Raw genomic sequence first — 23,840 nt, 5'->3', positions numbered from 1 at the left:
AAAGGCACATAGGTGTGGGCATGCGCTAACAAACATTCCCATCTCACTTTCACAGGCTGTGACAATGTGTGGTCCATATTCTCTACCTCTCTCCTCTCCCTTACCCCTGGGAGCTCCCCACAGTTCCTAATCTGCAAAGCTCCTGAAGACAGAAATAAGAGAGCCTTAGAAGCTGGGGCTATACAAAGAAGTAACCTCCTCTCAACAACTCAGCTTGGCTACAAGCTGGAGGAGCAACCGGTTTTCTCTAAAGACTGATTTTTTTTTTTTTGGCTTTTTGAGACAGAGTTTCTTTGTGTAGTCTTGGCTGTCCTGGACTCACTTTGTAGACCAGGCTGACCTTTAACTTGCGGAGATCCACCTGCCTCTGTCTCCCTCAGTGCTGGGATCACAGGCATGCACCACCATGTCCAGCCAAGGACACTCACCGTTTTAGGAGATAGGAACATATGAAAAGCTTTTTAAAGAATGTAAAGCCCCCAACATTGCCAGAACGCTCAACCGAATTCTTAAGGGAAAAGACATAAGGATAAGGGGAAGTCAGACAGTCAGAACCTATCCTTTGTGGCCACGATGGCCTATTGCTGCCCTATACCTTACCCAAATGGGGCCAAGGGCTATTCCCAGATCAGACTCCAGCAGGACCAGAGACTGATGATCCAGAGCTGGGTCCTTCATCAGTGCCAAGCCCAAACCAAAGGAGACTGGCTACAAGTGTTATCCAGAAAACCCTGAATCCCTCAGGAGGGCTGCACAGACTGCAGACTCCTGAGATGCTTCTGTAGAGTAATTATAGTGTTTGGGGTGGAGGCACGCATTGGGGAGGGGGGTGTTGTCTGGCAGGATGTCCCCTCCCTTCCCACCCTTGGCAAGAGGATGCTCAGCAGGGAGGACGGATGGGACTCAATGGTTTTCCTTCCTCCATTTCTGGCAGGTGAGAGACTTCGGGGCCTTGAGGACTGTGCCTGAGCTTGGCTTTGCCTAAAAAAGGAAGCAATACAGCTTCTGAGTCTGAGAAGCTTGCTGCAGGAACAAGTAAGAGCTATGTCCTGCTGCCATCCCCCACCCCCTTGCAGGGAATCTTGGCACTGGGTGTTGGCTTCACTCCACAGACCTCAGGCCTCTGAATGGACCAGAAAGTGCTTGATGCTTCTGCCTGAGTCTTGAGGATGGGAACAGTGTGTGAGTCCCTCAAAGAGTGTGTCACCCAGGGGCACCAGCTAACCTTCAGATCCCAATACACAGGATTGCTGAGGAGACAGTATTGTGAACAAGTAGGGAATATGGGGATCCAACAGAACCATTTTACCTCAAGCTTGCTCTGCCTGGGAGCTGGGTCTGGGAGGGAGCAGAGGCTCATAGCCCTCACACTTCAGCCTGCCCTGTTTCCATCCCTTCTGGAAAAAATGAGCAGGTCTTCTTGGCTGTGACTCAGGCCCTTTAAGAAAGCTACCCTCCTTCTTCTGGCCTCTTCATCAGATGGAGAGGGCACAGGAGGCCCAGTCTCCACCCAGCCGTCTCCTAGCTGGGCTACCAGCCTGACTTGAGCTCAGGCTGTGTTGCTGCCATGGCCAATTCCTTAGGAGAGCCTTCCCATCATCCTTACCCCCCTGCTAAGCCACCAGAAAAATCTTGTCCTTTTGTTTTGCAGTACACTCCACCTCCGGAAGACACACAGACACTCTAAAGGATATGGAGCCAGACAGAAGTACAATCAATGGTCAAGGTCAGGCCTAGGCTTGAGGCAGACACCAAAGGAAGCACAAAGAGAACATGCCAGAAACTTTTTCTCTAGAGGGAGACAGGCTCATGAGAGGGGAAGGGGCAGCAATGTAGGCACAGGCAAAGATGGGCCATGCCGGGTGACCTTGACCCCTTAGTCCTCAGACTCCAAGGACTGGCCCTGACTATTCATGTCAATCTAGGAACCCAAGAGGAAGGACAGCCCTCGATGCTAAATCTATCCTGCCCTCATAGCGTTAATTCAGGACAAGGAGTCCCTGTGCCTCACTTCCTGGAGGAACTGGCCTGCCCTGTCTGTCTGCAGGCAGGTGGAGAGCTTTTCCTGAAAGCCAGAGACACTGCTCTTAGCACAGTGCCCTGCCTCCAACCAAGGACCAAAGGGAATGTTCCTTTCCTCCCACAGTCAGGCAGAGAAGAAGGGCCTTTTGTCTAAGGATGGCTGTGGTCATACTCAACCCCAGGGAAAAGGGCAGCTCCTGGGGCCTCTGACCTGACCCTTGACCCCAGGCGAGGACAGAGCTGCCTGCCCCACCCTTGCCCCCCTGCACCCTAACTATGAGCTGCTGTTTATCATGGGTTTTTTTGGTTTGGTTTGGTTTGGTTTTTTTCATGGAGGGACACTGCTGGCTTGCTCACTGCCTCATGCTGGCTGGCTTTCTCACACAGCTGGGGACTGCTTGCTGAAGTAATGCTATAGTCCATAGTGGGCCGGGTCCTTTTGCATGAGTTAACACACAAAACAATCTCGCACAGACATGCCCACAGACCGGCCTGATCTGGGGATCCCTCCCCTGAGGCTTGTTTTTCAGATGAGTCTGCGCTGAATCAGGTTAAAGCTAACCAGGACTGGTGCTGGGGGAAACTTCTCCCATGTCCACCAGGCTGAGATGTTCCGAAGTGTCACTTTTTTTGAGACAGAGTTTCTCTGTGTAGCCCTGGCTGCCCTCTGAGACTAAGCCTCAGACTCACGGGGATCTGCTCCGGTGAGCTGAGATTAAAGGCCTGCACCACCACCACCTAGCCTGTTATGTTGTTCATATCTCACATGAAAACCCGAGCACATATCAGAACACGAAAACAGAAAATGTTGGGCGCAACTTTTGGAGGCCTGTGGCAGAGGAATGGGGTGAGCCTGGACCCTATGACACTACCTCACAGCAGTCAAGGAGCAGCCAAGAGCAACAGGTCCCTCAGCGCCTTCCTGCTCTCTATTATACTTTCTTCCACACCAGCTTTGGAAAGGTAGGTGCCAGAGCCTGCGGAACTGACCTGAATCCACTTTCCTTGCAGCTAAAGTGGCAGGGAAGATGGAAAAGGCTTGGTGAACAGCCAGAGCATGGTATGGATACAACCCTCTCCTTTATTTACCCAGCACATCACCTCAGTCTCTGCACAGAGGACACAAGGCACTGGGCCAAGCCCTGTCCTCTAGTACTGCCAGATAAGGACCGAACAAGAAAGCTCCATGCTCACAAAGATGTTCGGTGTCATGATTGGAATCTGAAATGATCCCCCAGATACATACTTCCAGCCCTCTTTCTCCAGCTAGTGGTATTTTGGGAGAGTTCATGAAACATTAGGAGTTTGTGAACCTTTAGGAGGGTATGCCTAGCTGGTAGCAATAGCACGGGGGGAAGGAAGGCCTTTAGCATCACAGCCACCGACTTGTGATGCTGTTTACTGCTTCCTGGTCTGCTGTACTATGAAGAACGTTCCATTGCTGTGATCTGAACCATGCCTACCCCTCCACGATGTACAGAAACTCTTTGAGACCTTGGGATAAAGCAAATCTTTTTTTGGGGGGAGGGCGTTTTGAGACAGGGTTTCTCTGTGTAGCCCCAGCTGTCCTGGAATTCACTCTATGACCAGGCTGTTCTCGAACTCAGAAATTTGCCTGCATCTCTAGTGCAGTACATTGTTTGTGTCAGTTGTCTATTGTGGTCATAGCTATACAAAAGTAACTAATACACAGGACTACTAATTTCCCTGAAAAGATTTAGTTGTGTGAGATCATGGAATCAGTGGGGACACTGTGGTAGGAGCTACAGGAAGAGAAAGTTTCACAAGCAGAGGCAATGGTAAGTGTCAAGACCTGGAGGGCTGTGAGTGGGAGAGCATGCACATGGCAGATTGCTTGGCCTAGGACAGAGGAAGCAAGCCAGGCTATGTAACTTTGAGACCACAGGGAGGATGATGGACATCTGAGTACTAGGAGGGGCTTGAAAGGGTTGGGGTGAGGCAAGGATGGCTATAGCGGGAATTTTGAAATTTTGCTGTTTTTTGTTTGTTTTTGTTTTTGAGACAGGGTTCCTCTGTGTAATATTGGTTGTTCTAGACTCGCTTTGTAGATCAGGAAGCTGGCTATAGATGGCTGACTCCATGCTTCTAAGGAAACAGCCATCAGAGATAGACTGCAACCTCCAAATGTGCCACTAGCTGAACAGCTGCATCCTGACACGGGACCCCCAGCTTTGGGTCTTGGCTGAAATGCTTCTGTAAGGGGTGATCCAAGCTTCCTGCCCCATCCCCAAGGAGGGACCAAGCAGTCTTGAGGGGGACCTGATAGAAGCAGGAGTGGCCTTTGCACTCCGGCCCAGCAGCCATTCTGTCTGTTCCTACTCAGCTTCCTCAACCCCACCCCTGGCTTAGTTCCTGCCTCTACCAGAGCCCCAATGCCTGGGAGAGGAGCAAGGCTAGAGCTTAAGCCTAAACCTGAAACTGGATGGACAAAGCTGGCTAAACCCAGGGCCCCTCCTGGCAGGCTCTGTCTGAGGGTGTGCCTGCAAATACTTTGTGAATGAACACATGGTCTAAGTGAGATAGGAATCTCACAGAGCCCAGTCTCTTTACCTGTGGTGATGCCCCACCCAAAGCAAGAGAGGAGGACAGACAGGACACAGTCACACATGTCTGCATGTACACCAGCCAGGCTCCCTTTTATAGGGCAGGTCCTCAGTTACTGGGAAGGGAGCCTGCATCCCTGAAGTGGAGGTCTTGGCTGGCCAACCTTAAAGCTTAAAGCTTAAATCTTGCCTTGGTGAGCTGTAGGGGAGGTGGGAGACCAAGGCCCTTAGAAGAACTGGGCTACTCTGGGCTTTCAGGCTAGAGTATCCCGAAAGACAGAAGGATCCTAGATTCCAAAGCACAGGGTCTCTGTCATGAGCTCATGCTAGGCAAGAGTTAGAAGACAGGCACTTGCAGTATCTAGACAGGGTGCTGCCAAGGCAGAAGGCCAGTGACTACTTCAGGCTAGGCAAAGGCCGATCCACCTCAGATGCTGTGACTGAAATATTGGACTGACTCTTCCCATCCGTCCAAAACCTCCTTTTCTGGACTTGTCAAGATGGTGGTAGAAATGGAAGGCCCCCTTTGGACCTCTGAAGAGGGCCCAAAAGGGACAGTGACCTCAGACCTATGTCTGGTTGTATAGTGAGCTAGCTTGCCTCCTCAACACCTACACTCTGCTCTACCAGCTGGCGCAGCTCTGTTCTTCACTAAATACAGACCCTAACCTCTGCAGCCCTCCTCCAGCCTCCACAGCATTCCCTTATGTGTGTGCTGCTGTGGGTGGAGCCACGGCTTGGTTAGCCTCACATAAACACCAGGATATACCCAGCTACACTAACAGCACAGTGGTGTTTTGTTTTGTGATAGACTCTTATTTTACAGAACAGACTGGCCTCAAACTCACAGTAATTCTCCTGCCTCAGCCTGCTGAATGCTGATATTACAGGTACTGTGCACTATGCTCTGCACAGTGTTCCTTTGAAAGCATGCCCAGAATGCCAGGTTCCAGCACTCAAGAGGCAGAGGCAGGTGGATCTCTGTGAGTTCGGGGCCAGCCTGGTCTAGAAAGCAAGTCTAGGATAGCCAAGGCTACAGAGAGAAACCCTGTCTTAGGAAAAAAAAAAAAAAAGACAGGAAAGGAAGAAAGGAAGGAAAAGAGAAAGAAAGAAAACGTGTAGAAAGAAAGAGAGGGAGAGGGGGAGAGAGAGAGAATCTGGAAGATTGGGCTAAAGTAAGTCATCCTGCTACCGTTGGACATTCCTGGGGCCACCTGGAGGATACCCAAGGCTCCGGGATGAGCTGGGGAAGCTGGGAAACACCTTTCGGAAAAGGAAAGTCTGAGGCAGCTGCTACAGCAGTTTCTCACTCAGCCTACAGCCACCTCCCCACCCCCACCAAGCCCAGCTGTTGTTTTGATGACTGTGGGGCCAGGCAGATCCAGTCCTCAGCCAAGGGCTTCCCAGGGGAGTCTTTCCCTTCAACCTCTGGGGGCGGCCACACCAGCTCCTGGCAGGAGGAGAAGGAAGGCGGCCCCATTCTGGAGGAAGCACTCCTGGACAGTTTGGTGACCAGCTGGCTCCGTCACTCTGTATGATCAAGAAAGGAATCAAAGCTGGACACAGATGAAGGTTGAAAAGCCTCAAGACACACAAGACATCCAATAGACCTGACCCAGCCACACATTGGGCTTTGCTGAGGCCACAAAATGAACTCAGTCCTGGTCATAGGCCAAACTCTGGCCATGACTGAGCCATATTGGCAAAACAGTGTGCTGGAGTCTTTAAAAACTATTTAGGTCTGGGCATGGTGACATATGCCTATAATTCCAGTACATGGGAGGCTGAGGCAGGAGGATTATGAATTCTAGACCAGCCTGGATTATATAAATTCACAAAAGTTAAAAAATGTAAAAATCTGTTACCAATACATTCCAGGTAAATTATAATGCACATATTTTTAATATATTGCTGGGCTTACAAGAACATATATGTCTCAAAGCTCCCACCCCCCAACAATTAAACATTACAAAGGCCCAAACCAAGGACCAGAGAGATAGCTTAGAGGGGTAAGGCTTTGCTACCAATCTTGACAACCTGAGTTCCATCCCTGGGACCCACAACTCCTAAAAGTTTTCCTCTGACTTACACCACACACTTTGTGACATACAGGCACCCACACATCTATACACACACAAAAATGTAATAAGCTGGAAGGTTGTGGCACTCGCTTTTAATTCCAGCACTCAGGCGGCAGGCAGATCTCTGAGTTCAGGTCAGCCTGATCTACATGTAAAATTAAAAAATAATGAATTTTAAAATAATTTAAAGTTAAAAACAAATCCATGGCTAAGGGTATAGCTCAATTTTAGAGTGCTTGCCTAACATGTATAAGGCTTGGTGTTCCGTTCCAGGAATACTTAAGAAAAAAAAAAAAGATTCTAGTTCTAGTATGTATGAAGCCCTGGAAGGCGGAAGAAGAGGAGGAGAAGGAAAGAGAGCAGGAGGAGGAAGAGGAGAAGGTAAGAGGCAGGGAGGAGGATGATAATTTATCCATTCATAGGAACATGTTAGTAAAACTTTAGCATGCCAAACACAAAGATAAATCTTACCCACATTGTAAACTGAGCTCTTACTCTGCTGCCTGTCTCAAAAGAAAGAACCCAGGTCAGAGGATGAGCTGCAGTTCTGGGTGCACATTGAAACCTGACCCCGATTGCAAGGTGAGTCCCGGGAGCTGGAGAGATAGGTTTGGGTCCTCTGGAAGACCGCTGGCTGCTTTTCCAGAGGAACCGGGTTCAATTCCCAGCACGCACATTGCAGCTCACATCTGTCTGTAATTCCAGTTCCAGGGCTTGTGATATGCCTACACAGCCATACATGCAGAAAACTTAAATAAAAATAGATTATATGTTGGAGGTTGGTCTGATGTGGGGCCCTTAAGAACTGGTTACACCTATCTTTGTTTTGTAAACCTGCCGAAGACATATCTGATTGGTTGATTAAACAGCCTATACCTGGGCAGGGCAGAATGGGGTAGGCGTGGCTAAGGTTCCCGTACTTTGGAGGACAGAGAGAGCCACAAGAAGATAGAAGGAAGATGATACCAGGATGAGTTAGTGTGGAGTAAAAACCACGTGGCCTAGGAGAAAGGACTCCAATAATGGTGTGGAAAGGCCCAGATGAAGAATACAAGGAAGTACTGTGGGATTAGGGATGGAAGGTGGACCAGATGACGAGGATTAAGGTGGACAGCATTAGATGGGGGGAGGGGTGAGAGATGGATGGTGAAGTTACTGAGACAGTGTAAGTGAAATATCTGCATATATATATATATATATATATTATATATATATATATTTACTACAACAAATTTATATTAAGGGGGATGGAGAGACCGCTCAGCAGTTAAGAACACTGGCTGCTCTTCCAGAGGTCCCGAGTTCAATTCCCAGTGACCACGTGATGGCTCACAACCATCTATGAGATCTGGTGCCCTCTTCTGGTGTGCAGGCGTACGTGCAGTAGAGAACACTGTATACGTAATAAGTAAATAAATAAATCTTAAAAACAAAACAAAAAAACCCAGTTATATATTAAAAACAACAAGCTGACCCTGGACTTACACTGAGTCACTGATCCTAGATCCTATCTCAAAGCGGATCTGGTAATAGTTTGACTACGGACCCAACTGATCTCTGTCCTTTACAGGGTTGCAGGCTGACTTTGGAGGACTCAAGATGAGCCATGAAATCTGGTTGCTACTGGCTACACTGGAGCTTCTAGAGCTATGCGTGGCTTTGGGGGGACATAGCTATCCGCCAAACTGGGCGCTGAGCACAGGTGGGAGCGTAGCAGTGCTCTTTGCGAGGGACACCTCTTCTTCCTCCGAGGGTCTAAGGGACCCGGTTGCCATCTCCTGGCCACCTGGAGCACTGCGCTCAGAGCCTGGAGGCTGCCGCGCGGCTCTGGGAAGGGGTCCGCGGGGATGTTCTGGGCGCGGAGAGACCTCGCCGGCGTCAGACCCGGCGTCAGACCCGAGCGCAGAACTGCTTCTCCTCGTCCTCCGGCACACGGTCTTCGAGGCTCCTAGGCGGCCGGTGCGACTCGGGGGACCCCGCGGGACCAGGCAGAACAGGGCGCAGTCGCCGGATCAGGAGCGAGCGCGCGCCCGCGGCCAGCACCAGAAGCGGCGGCAGCGAGAGGAATCCGAGGACGATGAGCGCCGCCGAGCCGCGGTCGGAGAGCAGCGCTCGGCACCGCGGGCCTGGGGCTGGATGCACCTGTAGGCAGCGGAGTTGTGCGGTCGGGCGGGGAGCAACAGCGTGGGGTAGTCGTGAGGGACATCTGGGCTTGAAGAACCCAGCGCGTCCTAAGGTTAGGGCAAGGTCCAGAGGAAAGCCTTGAGGTGGGGCAAATTGCGAGAGAGGTGTTTTTTTGTTGTTGTTGTTTTTGTTTTGTTTTGTTTTGGTGTGTGTGTGTGTGTGTGTGTGTGTGTGTGTGTGTGTGTGTGTGTTAGGTGGTTCAGCAGCCGGAGTGGTGGCGCAGGTCTGTAATCTCAGCACTTTGGGAGGTAGAGGCAGGCAGATATTTCATGAGTTTGAGGCCAGCCTGGTCTACAAAGGGAGTCCAGGACAGCCAAGGCTACAATAGTGAAACCCTGTCTTGAGCCCCCATCCTCCCAAGAAAAGGAAAGGTTCAAAGAACTTCTCTGGCTCTCCCAACTCTGTTTTTCTGTCCCCATAGGGGCTTTCTTGCACAGCCCTTACCTGTGTTGATGGCTGATATTGAGCTAGCATCATTTCTCTCCCACACCATAAGCCACAGAAAGGGATATAAGGACCACCTATGTATAGATCAAGCCATTGAGGGGGAAGCCCAGCCCAGGTAAAGAGGGTTCGTGGAAGGGCTGAATCCACCCCGCAGAAGGCTCTATCTGTGGATATAAGGGACCCTGAGGACAGGTGAAATTTGACAGTTTATTTTCCCGACCCGGTGCAACCTCACTGACCAGGCCCTGGTGCCTCCTGGTACAAAGCTGGGAGGCAAGACAGCTGTTCCCTGAGAAACAAACAAAAGCCTTTCTTCAGCTGCAGCTGGTAGGGGTACTGGCAGAAGAGGCCTCTAGTTACAAAAGGGCAGGGCTAGAGAGCAGAATCACCTTCAATCCCAGGGACTTGGACCTCCGAAGAATTCCCACTCCCCAGGGACTAACCAATGGCTGCTGCTCACCCTTGAGTGGCACAGGAACCCTAGGTAGACAACGGCAGCTGCTGGCAGCAACACCAGCAGGAAGACTGTCCCAGGGAGCAGCAGATGAACCAGGAACCCAACTAGGGCCTGGCCAGACAGCAACAGGGTCCTGAGGCCTTTGCTGGCCAGGATGGGCCAGCTCCAAGATGCCACGACTGAACTATGGTAATCAGCAGACCTTCTTCGGGGTAGCATGGGCGCCGTGTCTGAGGCACCGCCTTCATCCTCTTCTGTCTCCCTTTCCTGCTGCACACTCATGTCTCAGCGGCGGGTCTTGAAGGATGTTTTTCCTAAGATCACAGTAGTAGGCAGCAGAACTAGCCCCACCACCACCCCATTACCCTCCCAGATTCAGCTTACATCTAGATTCTAGCCACCAGAGAGTGGACTCTTGTCCAGTTTAGTCTAGACTGAATATCAGTCTACACCCTGCCACAGTTTCCCCACTACCTTGCTGGGCCTCCGTGCCAGACAAATGCAGGCAGCTCCTATGTGCTCTGCTCAGGTCTTACCCAGCTGTCCCCATCTGAGCACTGAGGCCCTCCTTCCTCCTAGCCCGCCCTTTACCCAGCTTGCAGCTCTCCTAAACAATGGCTTCATTTCACAGATCTTGGCTATGACAGATGCCCTAGCAATGGCTGCCATTTAGGGGGAAACTGTAAACTTATTTCCCAGCCCTAGCCCCTGAATTTCCCCTTATCTAACAGCTAGCCCCCTCTGGTCAGTGTCACATGAAGATGCCAGGTCACTTCATGCTGTGGGGTGATTCATAGGATGGCCCAGGGTTGTTCAGGTAGTGCTTGCAGTAGTACCTGGCAGACAGTACGTCAGTAACGAACGGTGGCTGCAATTACTCTACCAAATCCAGGCCATCATGGACATGTACAGCAGGATTTTCAGATGATGGGAGCAGATAGTCCACTGAAAATTGCATCCTTCCTCTGGTCTCCTCTGGTCTCTGGTCTGGCCTGCATATAGTACACATACAAACATTTGGGCAGAATGTTCATACCCATAAAGTAAAATAAATATATCAAAAAATTGAGTGTTGTAAATTATCTCCCTGCTGAGCTCACACTCTTGTGATCTTTTAAATAATTATTTATTTTTGTTGGTTCATTTTACTCTTGGCCTTACTGTATTGCTCTTGTTTGCCAATCTTAGAACTCAATATGTGGACCAGAATGACCTTGAACTTACAGAGATCCAACTACCTCTGCCTCTTGAGTGATGATACTAAAAGTGTGCATCATAAATGAGCCTACACCTTTGATTCCAGCACTTGGGAGAGAGAAGCAGGTGAATTTCTGAGTATGGGACCAGCCTGGTCTACAAAGCAAGTTACAGGACAGCGAGGGCTACAAAGAGAAGCCCTGTCTTAAAAACAACAAAAGTGTGCATCACCATGCCTGGCTAATATTTTATTTTAAATATTTTAAAGGCTTATTTGTTTTATATGTGAGAGTATTTTGGCTCCATGTATGTGTATGTGCCATGTGCATGCCTGGTGTTCAAAAGAAAAGGGTGTCAGATTGCCTGCAACTGGAGGCACAGATGGGTTGTGAGCCACCATGTAGGTGCTGGGAATCTAGCTCCGGTTCTCTGTAAGAGCAACATGTGTTCTTAACTGCTGAGCCATCTCTCTGACCCCTGACATTTTACTTTTGGTTTTGTGTATGTATCTATATATGGGTATGTGCACAGGTGTCCTCAGAGGCCATGAGAGTCAGAGCTGGTCGTGATGGTGCACACTTTTAATCCCAGCACTTGGGAGGCAGAGGCAGGCAGATCATTATGAATTCCATGTTAGTTTGGTTTACATAGTGTTCTAGACTGGCTAAGGTTATGTAGTGAGATTCGTGCTGAAAAAAGAAAGAAAGAAAAGAAAAAAAGGAAGTGGTAGTAGGAGTGGGAGTCAGATCCCTTGGTGCTGGAGTTACAAGTGGTTCTGAGATGCCCAATGTGGGTGCTGGAAATTGAACTCAGGTCCTCTGTAACAGCAGCATATGATTGGTTAGATTCCCAGTACTCGTGGTAGATGGCTCCAGCGCCAGGGGAGCTGGTGCACTTTTGGACTCTTAGGGTACTCACCCTGAAGTGCGCGCGCGCACACAGACACACACACACACACACACACACACACACACACACACACGGTTTACTTATGTGTATCTGTGAATGTGTATGTCAGAAATGCTAGGGCCCCACTTCTATGACCTTGGTTAACTTCAGTTCCCAAAGGCCCCACCTGCCAATGTCATTAACAAATACTTTTACAAGTTCTTAGGGTTTTTTGTTTGTTTGTTTGTTTGTTTGTTTTGCTTTGTTTTATTTGAGACAGGGTTTTTCTGTTTTAGCTTTGGCTGTCCTGGAACTCACTCTGTAGACTAGGCTGGCCTCGAACTCACAGAGATCTGCCTGCCTCTGTCTCCTGAGTGGTGGGATTAAAGGCATGTACCACTACCAACCAACTAGAAAATAAGCTTTTAATGTGAACTTTGGGGAGATACATTCAAACTACAGAATTATTTTAGGCCTTTTGGCTTCGAAAGAAGGGCTATACCTACAGGTGGGCTGCACTGCTGTCCTGATAGCTTCCCATGGCTCCACCATGGGAGGCTGCAGCCAGCAGAGAAGGCCCCAGAAGATCTAGGGAGATCTCGTGAAGAGACGGTGGAAGCTGGCATGAACAGAATTACAGTCTCCCTGGATCTGATGTCCACCCTCCTATCTCCCCACTCCCATGAAGCTGCTTCACAAAAGCGGCTTTTCACAACAGGGTGCTTGACTCATCTCTGTATCATCATGGAACAAGGGTGCTGAAGCTCAGCTCATCCCACCACAAATGTTAAAGTCAGAAGATCTCCGCTTCTTGTAACTAGCCTCTTCTAGAGCATCTACCTTAGAAGAGAGAGACACATTTACAATGAACAGACCCTGACCGTTGCGATGGTTCGACAGGTCCAGGTGTTTGCAGGCTTTATAATCTGAGTTCAATCTCGGGACCCACCTGGGAGGAGAAAACTGACTTTTGCAAGCTGTTCTCAGACCGCCACTGTGAACACAACTCCCAACTATACAAAAATAAATAAAATAAATAATATTTGTTTTTGTCTTGGAACTTGCCCTGTAGACCAGGCTGGCCTCAAACTCAGAGATCAGCCTGCCTTTGCCTCCCGAGTGCTGGGATTAAAGGTGTGTGTAGCTGTACTTTCTATCTACTTTATTGGGGTTTATACTTCTACCTCCCTTCCAACTCCCCAACACTAGGTAGGTGAGAAAAAAGGTTAGTGAGGAGAAGGAGCATAGGCCTCTTTACTATTTCCAGCTTGTTAAGGTTCTTGGGTTCTTTGGGGCAACACATCTCAGTTTCAGCGTATCTAGCAGTCCTGTAAACAGCAAATGAAGCAGCAGGACAAACAAGCAGCCTTCTTCCTCCAACTGTCTCTTCAAAGCCTCCACGAAGAATTCCCTTCCTCTACCATTCCTCTGAATTAAACTGTCTGCAACTGGCAAAGACCACAACCCTCATGAGACAATCAGCAGCAGCTCCACATCTCACACTAAGGATTAAAACAAAAACCTGTCAACATAACTGAGCTTTTAAAGAAACCAAAACTTCCATTATGAGTGTGTAATAATAAAGCCTGGCTAACAAAAAATTAATGAGGGCTGGAGAGATGGCTCAGAGGTTAAGAGCACTGTCTACTCTTCCAAAGGACCAGAGTTCAATTCCCAGCAACCACATGGTAGTACATAACCGTCTATAATGAGATCTGGGCCCTCTTCTGGAATGCAAGTGTACATGCAGACAGAACATTGCATACATAGCAAATAAATAAATCTTTTTAAAAAATTAATGAACAGAGTTTTGTTGAGGGCTAAAAAGAAAACAACAGGTCAGAGGCAAAGGTTGCTTCAAATTGGCTCTTAAGCTCTCATCCCTTGGGAAGTAGCATCTAAATGGACTGGTGAGATCGCCTGAGCAGGGCTCAGAGATAGAAGGCTGCTGTTCCCAGGATGAGAGTGCAAGTATGTCTCTTCATCTGTTGGGTATCTGGAGCTAACACAGACAGCTCCATGCTGTGCTGCGCATTGCTGGACACTCTTTTGCGGAGAACTACAGTAGCCAGCCATAGAGATCAGCTGGCAAGGCTCTGCTGCCCACATTTAGAATCTGGTCAGGCGGGCAACCCTGCCCTTTCTGTCTCAGGCCCAGAGTGAACTGTTCACATGAATGACTTGTTCCTTCGGGGCCCCCTTCCTACCTACAGACATAGGTACTTAGTGGCTCCTGTTCCAGAAACAGCCTTGCTTGCTTCCACCCCTTCCCACCCAGACATCTCTTTCCTTTCCTGGCCTGCACTAGCCTGTCTTAACCTGTTCTCCAGGAGTGTCCAACCCCACATGTCAGATGTCTATGGTGAACCTTTTTCTCTTTCAAAGTATCTTATTAGCAAGAAGGATAGAACCTTTCTGTGTCCCCTCCCCAACCCTGTCTGAAACCAGGAAGAGATGTGGTTCCAGCCTCAGGTTGGGATGGGGGCAGGTAGGTTTCAGGGTGCCTGGAGGCACTTCAGAACATATCAAAGTTTGTGTTACTTGGAGAAAGGTAGGAAGGAGGTACTGCAAAGCAGGGCATGTTCCTGCTTGTCCTTCCCAACCCGTCCTGGCCTTTCTTCCTGGTAGTGTGGCCAAGAGCTTTAGTTGTCAGCAAGAGGGCAAGGGTGCTCTGGCTGGGGCTGGCAGGCAGAGACTTCTTTCAAATTGCTAGACAGACAGTGTTGGATGGCCTCAGCATAGCCCAAAAGAAAGCTGCAGCCCTTTGCCCACCTTCACCTTCTAGTCTAGCTTCCCAGGGGCAGCACCCACTCTCAGCCTGCAGGAAAATTCTGAGAAGCTTCACCAGAATGAGGTTAGGCTAGAAGTAGAATAGAGAACCCTCGTCTGGAAGACAGAACTCCTGTGCCAGCTCCCTCTGGAGGTAATTGGGAGTCAGATCCTTCAGAAGGCTCACTGGCATCTGCCTTCCGGTGTGGTGGCGACCTGGGACAGGTGAGGTGAACCAGCCAGAGGCCTCAGGGTGGTTGCAGGTCCCTGGTCTCCCAGGATGGATTCCAGCAGGCTGGAGCAGGAACTACAGTGGATGAAGTTGGTTTGGGAGGAGGCCTCAGCAGACAAGACCGAGGGACCTCTTACCTCCCAGGACTGGAGCACCCTGTTTCAAGCAGTGTGGTGGGGTGCTCCTAGCCTGGTGATGCAGCTGCTGAGGCAAGGCTCCAGCGTGGAGGAGAGGTGAGCCTCACGATTAACAACTAGCTCCAGACTCTCTCTGGCTGAATGTATGGACAGCGCTCTGACTTCTTTCGCACCCTACAGGGATCACATGGGCCGGACTCCACTCCATCTGGCTGTGATGCGAGGCCACGCGCCGCTGGTTCGCCTACTGCTGCAGCGTGGGGCCCTGGCAGGCGCAGTTGACCACACAGGGCGCACACCGTTGCATGAGGCTGCTTGGCACGGACACTCGAACGTGGCAGAACTATTGCTGCGGCGTGGGGCCTCAGCAGCAGCATGTTCTCAAATAGGCCTCACCCCCCTGCATGGGGCAGCTGCTCTGGGCCGCACACTGCTGGTTACATGCCTTATGTCAGCTTCAGGTGCCGGTCCTGATGTCAAAGATGTGAGAGGTTGGACTGCCACACACTGGGCAGCGGCTTGCGGGCAACTGCCTGTGCTGGAGCTTCTGACTGCTGAAGGGCGCGGAGACCTGGACAGCGCCCTGCTGGTGTCCGCAGTGGCTGGAAGTGCATCTGCGTTGCAGCTTCTCCTGGCACTGGGGGCAAAGGTGGATGCCCTGGACAGCACAGGAGCCACTGCACTTGGCCTGGCAGCTGGCTTTGGCCATTACCGAGTAGGTCCAGCCTTCATCTGCAATGATCATGATAGAAGCCCAAGGGCCTTAATTCTTACACTTCCATAAGCTCTGGGCAAGGAGTGGAAGAAAACGGAAAGATGCCGAAGCACAGGGGGAGGGCGCAGGGTTTGGGAGCTGAGCATGTTGGCAGCTGGGCCCTTCTTATATAACTGCCTGCAGAATGGTAGCTGGGGAGGTTTCCAACACCTGGCACTCTCACTTCGTTCTTGTAAATGGTAACAATGAACGGGTAGGTAGATAGGTAGGTAGATAGATGATACATTTTCTGAGCCAGCATCTTATTATGTAGTGTTGGCTGGACTGCAGCTTTCTATTTAGACTAAGCTGGTCCTGAACTCACATGAGCCCTCCAGCTTCTGGTTCCTGATTAATGGGATTAAAGGTGTGGGCCACCATGCCAGGCAACAAGTATTTATGTTAAATATTTGGCTGGAGCTCGAGATCAGCGGGCCCCAGAGGGCACCAGAGGACAGTAGCCTTTGCACAGTGTTGAGTTTGATCCAAGAATCTGGGGCTGCCTTAGATTCCATCCTATTCATTCCTAAAAGAAAAAGAGGTTGCAGGCGATCGGGTCAGGCGGACGCCAGGCCTGGCTCCTCACTCCCCTGCACCAAGGTAGTTGGTTCTTCCTCTCTTCTTCCTTTCTTATTCCAGGACGTTGAGATGCTGCTGGGCCATGGGGCAGACCCAAGTAGCAGGGACAGGAACAACCGCTCTGCGCTCCACAGGGCTGCAGCTGGCGGCCACCTACCTGTCCTCCAGCTGCTGCTGGCCAGGGGTGCCGGCGTGGACGCTCGAGACTCGCTGGGCCTCACACCCCTGCACTATGCTGCTCAGGGAGGCCACGTAGACGTTGTCAGCCATCTCCTGGACAGGGCTGCACACATCAATGCCACTGCCTGGCTCCACAAGACCCCGCTGCACCTTGCCGTGGAGCGTGGCCACAGTCCCACTGTGGAGCTTCTGCTGAGCCGAGGAGCCAACCCTGCCTTGAGGACACAGTGGGGTGAATCGGCCCAGATCAGGCACTGCCTGATTTCCTCTACTAACCAAACTTCTCAGAAAATACAGAAAGATTAAAAAGTAGAGCTGTGCTTCTAACGAAATTAAGAGTTCAGGGCTACGGAGGATATCTATCTATCTAATCTATCTATCTATCTATCTATCTATCTATCTATCTATCTATCTATCTATCTATCTATCTATCTTCTATTGTATATACAATGCTTTGTCTGCATGTACACCTGAATGCCAGAAGAGGGCACCAGATTTCATTATAGATGGTTATGAGCCACTATGTGGTTGCTAGGAATTGAACTTAGGACCTCTGGGAGAGCAAGCAGTGCTCTTAACCTCCGAGCCATCTCTCTAGCCTGGGAGGATATCTTTTTGTTAAGATTTGCTCACCAAGAATATAACGTCGTGGTTATATTCTCATCTCAAATGGATTATAATTCTGCCAGGCAGGTAAGATAACCCTGGTTAACAACTACAAAAACAAAACAAAACAAACTGGTTTATTTAGAAATAACTGTGACAATGACAATATCTGTTCTGTAAATCTCCCATCAGCTCAAAATGGCCGCACTTGCAGTTTCCAGCTCTTTACAACATGTTCAAATGCTTAAAATGCAAGTTGGTTCTAGGACCTAAACAAGATTTACAAATGACAGTGTGCATGAAATGTTATAGCTCAAAATCTACATAAGTTGCAGCGGGTGGGGCCTCTTTGGGTGTTAGTCAGAGCCCAGCATTAAGGATTTTCCACTTACTGGTTCCTGGATGCCTGGAGTAAATCCATGTCTGCTGGCGGGGAGCAGGTAACCTGCTGCTTCCCCGGAGCCACAGCCCCATCTTCGCTGAGCTGCCTTCCGTGAGGCTAAGCTTTATTGGCTGTAATGGGACAAGAAGACTCCTGACTCCTTCCAGGGAGAGACCATCTGTCTCGTCAGAGAGAAATCAACTGAGAATTTTTGGAAAGAGAAGGTGTTGATGGCTTGATTTCTGTCCTCAGGAGCATAACTTCCCAAATCCAGCCTCCTCCACATGCTGGTTAGGTTGAGTATTGGCAACAGATTTGACTAAAACCTCGTGGTTTCTTTTTTGTCTGCTCACCATGGGGCTCCCCTTTACCTTGACTCTTGACTGTCTATGGAGATGTTCTGTTTATATTTGTCTTTCATATTAGTTTCTTTTTTCATCCCTGTGATATGATACATGAAAGAAGTGACTTGTGGCTCATAGTTTCGGAACATACAGTTCAGTCTATGAATGTGGCTCTGGTGGAAAAACGCCTAGCATACACATGCCATTGACAACTCCTGGAAAGAAGCTGTGTGCATCTGCAAAGACTGACTGACTGTTCAGAGCTGCAGTGATGTGGAGAGGATGGAGTGTTGCAGCTTCAGGGCACTTTTTCTCAAGCTTTAGCCCCTGAATAGCCATTCCTTGCTCACCTCTGTGTTAGAACTAACAACCTGTGACTAACAGAAATATTTTGGAATCTATTAACTTAGTATAACACTAGCTTCCACCAATCCAAAAGCTTAAAATGTCATCTGAGAGCCAGGCATGGTGGCACACACGTTTGATGCCAGAACTCTGTGAGGCAAGCCTGGTCTACATAGTGAGCCCAGGACAGCCAGGGCTACACAGAGAAACCCCATTTTGAAAAGAAAAAAAATCATCTGAGGCCTATAGGAGAGCTTCCCCATGTTGCTGCAAACACCTCTCTGATATTTCCAGCCATGTAGTAAAAAAGTGTCTTGATTTATGGCTTTCTTTGTTCTGTTATGAGAAAAACTTTAGGAAGCTGTGCATGGTGATACACGCTTTTATTTTTACTTATTTTGTTGTTGTTGTTTTGTTTCATTTTTCAAGACAGGGCTTCTCTGTGTAGCCATGGTTATCCTGAAACTTGTTCTGTAGGCCAGGCTGGCCTCAAATTCACAAAGATCAGCCTGCCTCTGCCCCCCCCCCCCCCCCCCAAGTGCTGGAATGAAAAGCATTTGCTACACACCTGGCAAAGATTTTGTTTTTGTTTTTGTTTTCCAGACAGTGTTTTATTTTACAGCCGAGGCTGGCAGACCACCTATCTTGGGTTCCAGAGCACTAGAGTTATAGGTGTAAGTCACTATGCTCAAGCTCAGAAAGCCCTTCTTTTTGCTTGCTTGCTTGCTTTGAGGCAGAGTTTCCCCCACGCGATAGTTTTCGCTGTCCTCCATCTCTAGAGTTCTGCTTGCCTCTGTCTCCTGAGTGTTGGGATCAAAGGTGTGTGACACACATGCACTCACACCTGTCCCAGCCCCAAAAGCTCTTTCCCTGCCTTTCTCTCTCTCTCCCTATCTGTCTCTCTCTGTGTGTGTCTGCCTCTGTCTCTGTCTCTCTTTTCTGAGACAGGGTTTCTCTGTGTATCCTTGGCTATCCTGGAACTCACTCTGTAGAGCAGGCTGGCCTTGAACTCACAGAGATCCACCTGCCTCTGCCTCCCTTGTGCTGGAATTAAAGGCGTGCAGCACCACCTCAGAAAACTCTTCTTTAGGTAGAATACCAAGTAAATGTGGAAGGGATGGGAAATTTAGAAAATCACCAATGGATATTCAAATTAGCATGAATTAAATGAAGGATAGAACATTTACATCATCTCAAAATGCTAAGTCCATGGATGAGTTTTGCTTGAATATCTTGTTCAGAAAGGTAACATCTGTCACCAGTTCCCCGGACAGCTGGTGAAGTCATGAACACTGGTCACTTTCACCCAACACAACACTTTGCTCTTCCACCATCTTGGCTTCAGAACTCCTGGGTTTGTAATGGTATAACAGATCTCATCTCTTTCTTTCCTCTTCTGGGTGTGTTATACACTGTATCTTAATCAGGACTAACATGACCAATGCTGGTACAAGCTGACTTAATTCACAACTTCCTACCACCAGATCCCAAGGACACAATATAATTTCTGCACTGGTCACCAAAAATGTATAAGCCTGTCTCAAAAAAACCTTGATTCTAAGCATGAGGGAAGAGGTAAATTCAGATTGAAGAAGCCTACAAATATTGAATTCTCTCTTCTGTAATCTCATGATCATTCAAGACATCAAGACAAAGAAATCAAGGCTTGGAGCTCCAGTTCAGTAACAGAGCAGGTCTCCAGGACACAAAAGCTACTGTGTTCAATCTTCAATTTTTAACAACACACAGAAAGAGTGAGAGGGAGAAGGAGACACACACAGAGAGAGAGAGAGAGAGAGAGAGAGAGAGAGAGAGAGAGAAAGCGCTCACACAAGTATCAAATGCAGTGAGTGAATCAGTGGGACTGAATCCTGAACAGAAAGAAAAGCTATAAAGAACACCTAGAAAAAGTTGTATATGGACTATAGGTTAGGTCAAGGCTACTTAACCACTCATGACCCATTTTCTTTTTCTTTTTTTTTTTTTTTAATTTATCCATAATCATAAACTTAAGTCTGCAATCCAGCTAGTCTTGGAGGGGAGTGAGGAAACTGTGGAACCCAAAGAATTTCAGTGAGAGCAGAGATTACAGGCCACTGTGAGCAGGTGGGGTGGGGCGCTCTCCTGAGCTACAGAAGGAATGGTCCGGTAGGTAAGAAGCCCACAAGTCAGAAGAATTAGAGCTGTCCACAGTCGGCAATGGTGATCTTGCCAGTCTTGACATTCCCGGACCCAAAACGCTCCATGGCTTCCACAATGCTCATGTCGTCTTTCACCTTCCCAAAGACCACATGCTTGCCATCCAGCCACTAGTCTCGGAGATACAGATAAACTGGAAACCGTTTGTGTTTGGTCCAGCATTTGCCATGGACAAGATGCCAGGACCCATATGCTTCAGGATGAAGTTCTCATCCTCAGACTTCTCCCTGTAGATGGACCTGCTGCCAGTGTCGTTATGGCGTGTAAGTCACCACCCTGGCACATGAATCCTGGAATAATTCTGTGAACGCAGGAACCCTTCTGTCCTTTCTCTCCAGTGCTCAGATCACAAAAGTTTCTGTCTTTGGAACTTTGTCTGCAAACAGCTCCAAGGAGACGCGGCCCAAGGGCTCACCATCCGCAGCAATGTCGAAGAGCACAGTGGGGTTGGCCATGGCTGCAGCAAAAGATGACAAGGGACAGCAGCGTCTGCATCAGCATCGGCCCATTTTCACTAAAGAAGATTTTTATATGACTCTGGGTATTTTAGAATTAGTATGCTTTCCCAGTGAAAAACCACTCTAGTACTTAGAGATATTAAGAAAAAAACTTTTTAACAATAGTGTATGACTTGTTCTAGGTAACAGTTTCATGGCCCCAAGTTATACTTTGAGCAATTAAACATGTTTCACAGAGACAGAAGTTCCAAGGTTTGGTTGTTTGGACAAATGGGGATATTTACAATGTAAAACTACTGTCATAGTTATGTCTGGACAGACCAGGGCTTCTTTTCCCAGACAGTTATTAACTTGGTCATCCTCTCTACCTGGCAGAATTATGCTCTTTTGGATAAGAGAACCAGTTCTGCCCCTTTGACTTCTCCTATAAAGGCATGTCCTTTGATATGAAAATGGGCCTAATCGACAGCTGTGAGCCAGGACTGTGTGTTTTTGTTATGTGAATAGCACCCAATTGGTGTCAATCTTAGTGAACAAATCTTTTGTTTTTAACTAAATTATTTTTATTTTATCATTTTATGTGTATGGGTATTTTGCCTGCATTTATGTATGTCTATCTGTGTACTTAGTGCTTTTAGGGCCCACTGAGGTCAGAAGAGGGCAATGGGTCCCCTGGAACTGGAGTTAAAGACAATTGTGAGCAGTCATGTGGGTGCTGAGAATTGAACCTGGGTCCTCTGGAAGAGCAGAAAGTGCTTTTAACTACTGATTCATCTTTCCAAATGCCCTAACAAACAAATCTTAACAGAAACATATTGCAGGAAAGCTATTTTTTTTTTTTTTTCAGTTTGGTTTTTTTGAGACAGCCTTGGCTGGAACTCACTCTGTAGACTAGACTGGCTTGGAACTGCCTCTGCCTCCCGAATGTGAGATTAAAGGTGTGCACCACTGCCCAGCTCATAATTTTTTTTTCCAAAAAAAATTATCTTGCATGTGGGTGTATGGCCATGTATCATTTGCATGCAGTGCCCTGGAGGCCAGAAGAGGGCATTAGATCCCTGGAATTGTAGTTAAGGATGATTGTGAGTCAGCTTATGGGTGCTGGGAATTGAACCTGGGTCCTCTGAAAAAATAAGTGATCTTAACCACTGGGCCATCTTCTCCCCAACCCAAGTAAACCTAAATCTTAATTATGTTAGAAGTACAGAAAAACAGGTGTTTTTTTGTTTTGTTTTTGAGACAGGGTTTCTCTGTGTAGCCTGGCTGGCCTTGAACTCACAGTGATCCGCCTGCCTCTGCCTCCCTGAGTGCTGGGATCACAGGCGTGCACCACTGCAAACGGTTATTATTTTTTCTTTCTACAGTTTCTAATGTCTGTTTAGTATGATACTCATCCTTGAGAGAATTCTACTTTGTGTAGCTTTATATTTTCTAAGCAAGCTTAGTAGATCCTTTATAACATCGAGTTATTATTTCTAGTTTCACTTATATCATAGGCATAAAAGCACATGAAATAGGTCAACAAATCAAACTTATTAATAATAAATCATACACATTTGTTTTCATTATTTATTTATTTATTTATTTCAGGCAGGCCCTCACTGTGTCTCCCTAGGTGGCCAAGAACTAACTCTGTAGACCAGGCTGGCCTCGAACTCATGGATTTACCAGCCTCCACCTTCTGAGTGCTGGTCTTAAAGACCTCTGCCATCAGATCTGGCTGTTGGGACCAATTAATGAATGATGAGGTGCACAGCAGATCTTATATGAAAGAGGTTTATTAGCTGGAGATGAAGAGAGAGAGGAGAGCAGGAGACATGATAAGGGAAGAGGGCGCCCCCACAGAGAAAGAGGAGACGGCAAGAGGGCCAAGAGGGCAAGAGGCAAGAGAGAGCAAGAGAGAGACAAAGTGGGCAGGTTGATCCTTTTAAGGAGCAAAGTAACCACACCTGCCAGGTGTGGTCACCTGGCCAGGGAAACATGATGACATCATAGGTTGCTAGGCAACCCAGAAGCAGGTGCCTAAATACTAACACTGGTTACTTAGTTTTGTAAATTATTTATTTTTGTGTATGTGTGTGCACCTGGACGTATAGGCACCACTAGCGCAGGGTGCTTTGTAGGTCAGAAGAGAGCATCTGATCCCTTGGAACTGGGGTTACGGGTGCATGTGAGCTAACGTGGATGCTGGGAGATGAAGCCATATCCTCTGCGAGAGCGGTAAGTACTCCTAACCCCCGAGCCTCCTCTCCAACCCCAGACATTTATTACTTATTGAAAACAAGGTTACTTTATACAACATATTTTCCCTCTTCTTCATCTTTTCCCAGTTTCTTTCTACCTTTCTTCTCTCTCTTAAACAGGAGCCTGGCATGATGGCCCACTCCTGTAATCCCAGCACTCAGGGAGGCAGAGGCAGGCAGATCTCTGTGAGTTCGAGTATAGCCTGGTCAACAAAAAGTGAGTCCACGACAGCCACGGCTACACAGAGAAACCATGTCTCGAAAAATCAAAAAAGGGACTGGAGAGATGGCTCGGTGGTTAAGAGCACTGTTTGCTCTTCCTAAGGACCCAATTCCCAGTACCCACACGGCAGCTCCCAATTGTAGCTCCAGGCCTGACAGCCTCACACCAATGTACATAAAAATAAAGAAAATTAAACAAATTAAAAAAAGAAAACCCAAAACAAACAAACAAACAAACAAGCAAAAAACAGGCGCCAGGTGGTGGTACACGCCTTGAAGTTCAGGCATATCTCTGGTGAGTTTGACAAGCAGAGCTGTTGCACAGAGAAACCTTGCGTCAAAAAACAAACAACAGGTAAATAAAGAAAAACAGCTTGGCGGTGGTCGCGCGCACCTTTACTTTCACAGGGGTCCTCTTTATACACTTCATCACCAGCCCCGCCTCCTTGGTCCCTCCGTCCATGACATCAACTATATCCATCTGGTCTGTTTCGTTCGCTTCACCCGAGTGCGGACCGTCACGCACAACGGAACTCAGCGAGGGAGCCCA

General features: G+C 48.4%; 2 protein-coding genes and 1 pseudogene across 3 annotated transcripts; 1 reads left to right on the top strand and 2 right to left on the bottom strand.

The window, feature by feature from the left end:
• Window positions 1-7,895: 7,895 nt before the first annotated feature.
• Tmem88b (transmembrane protein 88B) lies at window positions 7,896-10,332 on the bottom strand. Of its 2 annotated transcripts, XM_055615211.1 has the most exons (3): window positions 10,230-10,332; window positions 9,759-10,069; window positions 7,896-8,809 (listed from the first exon to the last, which is right to left on the bottom strand). In XM_055615211.1, exons 2-3 carry the CDS (start codon window positions 10,035-10,037, stop codon window positions 8,558-8,560), a joined length of 531 nt encoding a protein of 176 aa, XP_055471186.1. In that variant the 5' UTR covers window positions 10,038-10,069; window positions 10,230-10,332; the 3' UTR covers window positions 7,896-8,557. The 2 variants fall into 2 exon arrangements, with proteins under 2 accessions (XP_055471186.1, XP_055471185.1); XM_055615210.1 differs by having other exon boundaries at window positions 9,759-10,332.
• A 4,557-nt stretch (window positions 10,333-14,889) lies between these two features.
• On the top strand, window positions 14,890-16,797 carry Ankrd65 (ankyrin repeat domain 65). The gene is made up of 3 exons (XM_055615066.1): window positions 14,890-15,074; window positions 15,159-15,693; window positions 16,372-16,797. Exons 1-3 carry the CDS (start codon window positions 14,890-14,892, stop codon window positions 16,795-16,797), a joined length of 1,146 nt encoding a protein of 381 aa, XP_055471041.1.
• Window positions 16,798-19,412: 2,615 nt separating this feature from the next.
• Window positions 19,413-23,811, bottom strand: LOC129682626 (peptidyl-prolyl cis-trans isomerase A-like; annotated as a pseudogene).
• Window positions 23,812-23,840: the final 29 nt, after the last annotated feature.

This window comes from Psammomys obesus, unplaced genomic scaffold, assembly GCF_907164565.1.
Source record: "Psammomys obesus unplaced genomic scaffold, mPsaObe1.curated_primary_1811, whole genome shotgun sequence".
Lineage (NCBI taxonomy): Eukaryota > Metazoa > Chordata > Mammalia > Rodentia > Muridae > Psammomys > Psammomys obesus.
This window is presented reverse-complemented; position numbering and strand designations above follow the sequence as displayed.